Source organism: Rana temporaria, chromosome 10 (genome assembly GCF_905171775.1).
Source record: "Rana temporaria chromosome 10, aRanTem1.1, whole genome shotgun sequence".
Taxonomy (NCBI): Eukaryota; Metazoa; Chordata; class Amphibia; order Anura; family Ranidae; genus Rana; species Rana temporaria.
In genome coordinates this window covers 118,889,330-118,897,487 of record NC_053498.1, presented here as the reverse complement: position 1 = coordinate 118,897,487, position 8,158 = coordinate 118,889,330, and the positions used below count along the sequence as shown (strand labels likewise).

Genomic DNA, 8,158 nt, shown 5'->3' with positions numbered 1-8,158 from the left:
TAGGATTCCGATCACAAAATACAAAATACAGCCCCGTCCCCGCCCCACCGCGGGCACAGAAGTCATGACATTGACTTTCATATTGTAACCTCATTACTTATTTTTAAAGTCAGTGGAGATGAAAGTCAAATCAAATAAGTAAAACATTTTTAGTCTGTTCACACCGCCTGTCAAACGCACCCATTGAGGTCAATAGGAGCCCGCTGCAACTGCGAGCCAAACGCTTGCAGGACATTTTTTTTTTAATACAAAGCCCTCCGTGGGATTACAAAAAAAAAAAAAGCACAGAAACCACCTTATGGCAATCCCTGTAAATGTACCTCAGGGGTTCCCAAAAATCTTAAAGTGAACCTGTCACACATCAAATCCAACTGAGCAGTTGATGAAATAAATCCATAAGCTGTTACCTTTCATAAAAACAGAATGATTTAGATCCAGACTTATAGGTAGAGTGATCCAGAAATCTTCCCTTTTTGTTTTAAAGTCAAACTAAAGTTAAGCGAACAAGCTCATTGACCAATACGAAGGCTCCTTAAGCGACATAAGCGTCGCAAATAATTCTCATAATGTATCTAATTTGTGCATGATCGTTAGCTCCATCTAGTGGTCATAAGGTGGTATTTTCCTGGTTGGGCTATTTCAGGAAAATACTGCATTATGGCCACTAGATGGAGCTGATGATCACAGGAAAAAGCCTGCTAGACACAACAGAAGATTATTCGCAAAAGCTGTGGGAATACAGAGGGCCGGATTCAGGTATAATTGCGCTTTTTTTGCGGAGGAGCAGGGCAACGTTTTTGCCCTGCGCCCCCGCAATTTTTTTGCGCTGCCCTCGATTCACGGAGCAGAAGCTCCGTAAATTGCGCGGGCACGCCGGCAAAATGCCCGGCACAAGAGCGCGTAATTTAAATGATCCCGTAGGGGGCGGGAATCATTTAAATTAGACGCGTTCCCGCGCCGATCGTAGAGCGCATGCTCCGTCGGGAAACTTTCCTGACGTGCATTGCGGCAAATGACGTCGCAAGGACGTCATTTGCTTCAAAGTGAACGTGAATGGCGTCCAGCGCCATTCCCGATTCACTTACGCAAACTACGTAAAATTCAAATTTCACGACGCGGGAACGACGGGTATACGTAACATGGGCTGCCCCTGCTAATAGCAGGGGCAGTCTTGCGCGAAAACCGCCGTAAATTGCGTACGCAGGCCTCGCGCAACGTTGTGAATCGGTGTTAGTATGCAATTTGCATACTATACGCTGAGCACAACGGGAACGCCACCTAGCGGCCAACGCAAGAATGCAGCCTAAGATATGCGGGCATAAGAGCCTTATGCCGCGCAGATCTTAGGCTGCAGTCGGCGTAACGAGGTTCCTGAATCAGGAGCACTCGTTACGCCGGGGCAAGTAAGCAATTGCGCTGTGTAACCTATGGTTACACAGGCGCAATTGCTTCTTGAATCCACCCCAGAGACAATTGCATTACACATTTTTTGCAAACAGACCCCTATATATCTGGATTTCATTGTATTAACATGCCATTTTCACTGAACATAATCACTGCTCATGCAATTTTTCTATATTTTAAATTTGCAATGTCTAAATTTGTGAAAAATTTGCTTTAAAGCAGGAAGTGGGAACAAACAATTAACTATTCTGGGTACCTGCGATAAAAGCTCAGCTCATTTGAATATCCCCCCTCCCCCATTATTTTCAGAGACAAATTTTCTAATGATATTTTAAGATCTAAAATGTTTTGCCACAAGTGGCTATAGAAAAACGTTCTTTAGACTGGAGTCCTTCAGTAAAATAAACCATCCAATAAATTAACATTTTCTGAGCTAGCGGTAAACAAACCGCTGTTCCTCCAGCTCTAATATCTACAATTATCATGTAAATAAAAAAGACGTCCTTGTCAGTCGGGGACAGTGACAGCGGAGGACGTCTGCTACATGGCAGTAGGTAGATTGCAGCATTGCAGTCCGGTCAGACAGAAATAAACGATCCTTGGTCCTTGTTGATGGATTCTGGGTCCACGCAGCGTCCTTTTTTCCGCGTCACTCTCTGATTGCGGTGGAACTTGGAGAAGCACCGGAGACCTGTACATGAGAAATACATTGAAATGTAATGCATTGTTAACTGGGCTGAGGAAAGACAAATGTCTATCATGTACAACCTCTCAAAGAGGTTTCACTGGCTATGAAAGTGGGGACAACTTACTAGATATGGGGGGCCACAAGTGTGCCCCTGACATCACCAAAGGGCCACACATAATTCAAGTATTCAGTGAATCTAATGGAAGCTGTCAGAGACTGTAGACATGCAAAAGGAGAAGATCGGAGCCTAATGGCATGCTTTAAGAGATGGTAAGAGACTGGCAACATGCTACAGTAGATGGTAAGAGACTATGGGCATGCTGCAATAGATGGTTAGAGATTGGGAACATGTTCCAGGAGATGGTTAAAGACTGGGAACATGTTGCAGGAGATGGCTAAAGACTGGGAACATGTTGCAGGAGATGGTTAGAGACTGAGAACATGTTGCAGGAGATGGTTAGAGACTGGGAACATATTGCAGGAGATGGTTAGAGACTGGGAACATGTTGCAGGAGATGGTTAGAGACTGGGAACATATTGCAGGAGATGGTTAGAGACTGGGAACATGTTGAAGGAGATGGTTAGAGACTGGGAACATGTTGCAGGAGATGGTTAGAGACTGGGAACATGTTGCAGGAGATGGTTAGAGACTGGGAACATGTTGCAGGAGATGGCTAAAGACTGGGAACATGTTGCAGGAGATGGTTAGAGACTACAGGCATGCTCAAGGAGATGGTCAGAGACTGGAAACATGCTACAGGAGATGGTCAGAGAATGCAGACATAAAACAGGAAATGGTCAGAGACTTGGGCATGCTGAGAGAGACAGTCAGAGACTATGGGTATGCTGTGGAAGATGGTTAGAGCCTGGGAACATGTTGCAGGAGATGGTTAGAGACTACGGGCATGCTCGAAATGGTCAGAGATTATAAACATGCTGCAAGAGATGGTCAGAGACTGTAGACATAAAACAGGAAATGGTCAGAGACTTGGGCATGCTGAGAGAGACAGTCAGAGACTATGGGTATGCTGTGGAAGATGGTTAGAGCCTGGGAACATGTTGCAGGAGATGGTTAGAGACTATGGGCATGCTCGAAATGGTAAGAGATTTGGCATTTTTCAGATTTTTTTATTTACAAAGTAATGCAATTTCCCTAAAATCCCTCTTCTCTCCCCGTTCCGGGGTGGCAGTAGTCCATAGGTCCAATATTATTTCATGCTGTAATTTTTGGTGCTCAAAGTCACTAATTAGGTATACTAAAATCCCCGGTGTCTTGCTTTTTACAGAGAAAAGACAAGTCCCCGTTTTTCTAGTCTTTTAGGTGCCTTTCTGTTTGTTTATCGCTAGATGGCGATGGACGGTCAGAGAGGGGTTCATGTGGCTTGTGCCAGGCCAGTCTTATATTGCAAGCTTACACTGTTTTCCCTCCGTGGATATCACATCTGACACTGGAGGAGCTGTCTGCTTTTTGTATTTTTATTTCTATTTCTCTTTTAAATTAAATTTTTTTTACACATTTTTGAAGGATGGGTTGCTTGAGATGGTAAGTCATCCTTCTATGCAAGGTATTTTTAATATGATACTGTTGTCAGTTTGCGGTGCGACGCCACATCGCTAACTATGGGCTGCTTTACCACAGTTAAGATGGCGCCCACGCGGCTATTGCTCTGCAGATCACAGCGAGGCTTAGCACTATTTATATAGGTGAAATACTGCTTAGCCCTACCCCCATTGAGAACGTCAGATGATGACGAAACGCGCCTGGGAAGGACAGGCAGTAGCGTCACAACGTTGAGGAGGAAGGGCTCCTTGTAATTTGCTGGCCGGCTCATTTCGATTTTAACCAATGCTGTTTTTACAAGGTTTGTGAGTACCTTTTACCGTACTATATTAAAACCTTTTTTATAACTGAATTACGCTATGGTGCATCCTTCTCTTGTTTCCTAACTATACATATGGGAGAGTGCTATCTAGCGAGTTCCTGAGAGCTGCTTTCCTCTGGGATCCTGTGGATGAAAGGCCGTGGCTGGGTTACAGCCAAACGCACAGTTGGCTTACCCTCTGGTAAGCAGCCCCTCTTACTGGTGAAGGGATCACTTCAGTCAAGTCTATTTGTCACTTTAGCGGTGTGGTCTGTTAAGGAACATCTGCATGAGTGTGCCTATTAGAGGATCCACTTTAACTACTTCCATGCTGTTAAATACTCACTATGGACTGATTTATTCGATTACACTATTTTATTATAGGGGTTATTCCTTATAACTGTGATTATTGTGGCGCAGCTTTATTTGTTTTTTCCTTGCTATATTGTGTATCACACGTCTGTTGCAGCCTTTGTTTGTTTAGTTTTTGATCAGCGCAGTTTTTTGTTTCCATCCGGTAAGAGATTATAAACATGCTGCAGGAGATGGTCAGAGACTGTAGACATAAAACAGGAAATGGTCAGAGACTTTGGGCATGCTGAGAGAGACAGTCAGAGACTATGGGTATGCTGTGGAAGATGGTTAGAGACTGGGAACCTGTTGCAGGAGATGGTTAGAGACTATGGGCATGCTCGAGGAATTGGTCAGAAATTGGGAACGTGCTGCAGGAGATGGTCAGAGACTGTAGACATAAAACAGGAAATGGTCAGAGACTTTGGGCATGCTGAGAGAGACAGTCAGAGACTATGGGTATGCTGTGGAAGATGGTTAGAGACTGGGAACCTGTTGCAGGAGATGGTTAGAGACTATGGGCATGCTCAAGGAATTGGTCAGAGATTGGAAACGTGCTGCAGGAGATGGTCAGAGACTGTAGACATAAAACAGGAAATGGTCAGAGACTTTGGGCATGCTGAGAGAGACAGTGAGAGACTATGGGTATGCTGTGGAAGATAGTTGGAGACTGGGAACATGTTGCAGATAAATTGTATCATCACAGGGTGGTACTGTGGATACATAGGTAGACGTGTGCCAACGTCCTACCTATTGGGAAATTTTTGTACAGTTATTGAAAATTTACTTTGTAGGCACACTTGTACACATCATATTACTTAAAATATAATTAATTCAATTATTGTTAAAAACAATGTATTTATACATATAATTAATTAGAACATCTTTTTTGGCACCAAGGATTGGTTTGGTGGAATTTTATCACAGACTGCTAGTGTTAATTCACACAATGTGCAGTGACATATGTTTTACTGTTTTCTTTTTCCTGCATTGTCGAATTGCAGGGCAATGTAATAAATGAAGTGTACATTTTGTACACTTTAAATAAAGTTTGTACAAAACAAAAAAAGGAACCCGCGTGATGCGCTGAATTGCGCATCCAGGAATGGACATCTGCCGGGGAGGTAAGGCACTCTGGCAGCTCTCCACTCCCATGTGAATTCGTACTGTGCGGCCCGATTCCTAACAGGCCATGGACCGGTACCGGCCTCCAGCCTGAGGGTTAGGGACTTCTGCGTTAAAAAGGATAGTTCACACTTGCAGTTTTTTTACTGCCACATTTGAGAGTCAGGGAGGTGAAATGTCATATCCTCACCATCTGTTGTAACCCTCAAAATATGAACCCACTGTGCCACAACCACATGCCTTGCACACGGCCGCATGGTGGTTGGGGCGTGTCTCCATTGCCATAGCCGAAAAGCATCATGACTGCAGTATGTGCGCAGCCCTGAGCAGCTGCATATCTGTGTTCAGGTGGATGGCTCGGGGAACAGCAGTAAAACTGGTGCTTTAGGCTGGGTTCACACTGCTGCGATATTCTTTTGCGAATATTTGAGCTGTTGCGATCGCTCAAATTCGCAAGTCATTAAAATAACATTGTTTTCCATTAGTGCCATTCACATCAGTGCAGTGCGAATCTGAGGCCCCGTACACACGATAGAATCCATCCGCAGATAAATCCCAGCAAATGGGTTTCTGCGGATAGATCCTATGGTGTGTACACGCCAGCGGATCTGTTTCCGCGGAGAAATCTCCTCTGGGATGGATTCCAGCAGATCGGATATTTGCTGTGCTGCACAACAAATCCATCTGCTGGAATCCATTCCAACGGATGGATCCGCTCGTCTGTACAGACTTACCGGATCCATTCGTCCAAAAGGAATTCCCCGCACGCGTCGTAATGATTTGACGCATGCGTGGAATTCCTTATATGACAGCGTCGCGCCCGTTGCCGCGTCATAATCGCGGCGACGGCGCGACGCGTCATTGGCAGAGGATTTCCGCGCGGATTTCAATGCGATGGTGTGTACACTCCATCCCATCGAAATCAGCGGAAATCTTTGAGAGGATTTATCCGTGGAAACGGTCCGCTGGACCGTATCTGCGGATAAATCCTCTCGTGTGTACGGGGCCTGAGCTGTAGGAAAAAAGTGACCTGTGCAGTGGCGGCTGGTGCTCAACATTTTTGGGGGGGTGCAAACGAAAAAATAATTGCAGCCTCACTGTGCCCATCAAATGCAGCCACTGTGCCATCAATTGTCACCACTGTGCCATGCCATCAAACGCAGCCACTGTGCCATCAATTGTCACCACTGTGACATGCCATCAAACGCAGCCACTGTGCCATCAATTGTCACCACTGTGCCATGCCATCAAACGCAGCCACTGTGCCATCAATTCGCACCACTGTGCCATGCCATTAAACGCAGCCACTGTGCCATGCCATCAAACGCAGCCACTGTGCCATCAATTCGCACCACTGTTCCCTTTAATTGTCACCACTGTGCCCTTTAATTGTCACCGCTGTGCCCTTTAATTGTCGCCGCTGTGCCCTTTAATTGTCTCCACTGTGCCTATTGTCGCCACTGTGCCCATTGATGTCGCCGCTGTGCCCTGTAAAGCCCCTCCCCCCCCCCCCCGCCCAGCACTTACATTTACTGGAGTCAGCCATCCACGTCCCTCGATGTCTTCTACCGCCCTCGATGACTGACAGGCGTCTCAGCCAATCAGGTTACCGGTAGCCAGAATCAGCCAACCTGATTGGCTGAGACGCCTGTCAGTCTTATCCAAGGAGCGCATCCTTGTATAAGCTTCCGGAACCCGAGGGCTGTACTCGGAAAAGCACTTCCGTACAGCCAACCAGCTGCCGTTATTCAGATGGCCGGACATGAGCGCCGACCATCTGAATAGAACAGCGGCGATAATAACATAGATTCGTGCAATGCATGAATCTATGTTATTAGACTCAGTGGCGGTGAGAGCCAGAGGGGGCGGCGCTCCAGCACCCTCTATGGACGAACCGCCACTGGTCCTGTGCGAGTTTGATCCGTGTGCGATTCAAATTCAGCTCTATAGACTGGCATTCCCTGAAATCGCGGCAGCAAATCGCGACAAAATCACAGAAAATTTGTGGCAAAATCGCGGCCACGAAATCGCGGTAAAATCGCGATTTTGAATTTACAGCAGTGTGAACCTAGCCTAACTGACTGCTTTTACCACCCCCCTCCCCATGTGATTAAGCCCTTAAAGCAATATGTTGATTTTATACTAGAACAAGAATTGAAAGAATTGATAGAAAAGAAAATCCCCTTACAATTCTTCATCCATCATCATCGCTGCTCATGTGATTGGATCTGGCAGACACAATTCTGGCACGTCTGTATATTTACCAGGAGGAGAAACACTTGAGTAATTGTCACATGCCCGACCACAGCACTTAGAAAACACTCCTCTGTATGTGATGGGTACACCGTATGCAGATCAGGGCACATGACAGCCCATAGACAGGAGACAAATATCACTAAGGTCTGGGTCACACCTATGCCAGCTGCAGTTTGCATATTCCAGGTGCATTTTGCGCTTTTCAATACATGTGATGGTGCACCAACAAGGAGAGGTTCTCTTTGTTCCTGATGAAGAGGTGAGCCCCTTTAACAAATAAGGGTCACTGTCATTCACTGCTGGCTCGTGACACTTTCCCATAATGATCTATGTGGAAACAGTGTCTGTTATTGGGAAACACGTCCTGACACAATACACACGTGTAGAACAGACCGCATTGCCGCGTGTGATTGGAAACCTACACAGAACTGATGCAAGTCACTTCTACAACACGACTATTCAGACTGCTTCA

General features: G+C 45.8%; 1 protein-coding gene across 3 annotated transcripts in view; it reads right to left on the bottom strand.

Moving 5' to 3' along the window:
- Positions 1-1,474: 1,474 nt before the first annotated feature.
- Positions 1,475-8,158, bottom strand: part of DRAXIN (dorsal inhibitory axon guidance protein) — a 113,765-nt gene continuing 107,081 nt past the window's right edge. For all 3 annotated transcript variants that reach the window (XM_040326081.1, XM_040326080.1, XM_040326082.1), the window contains exon 7: positions 1,475-2,095. In XM_040326081.1, coding sequence (XP_040182015.1) covers positions 1,983-2,095 — 113 coding nt within the window. In that variant the 3' untranslated portion in view covers positions 1,475-1,982. The remainder of the gene's footprint in view (positions 2,096-8,158) is intronic.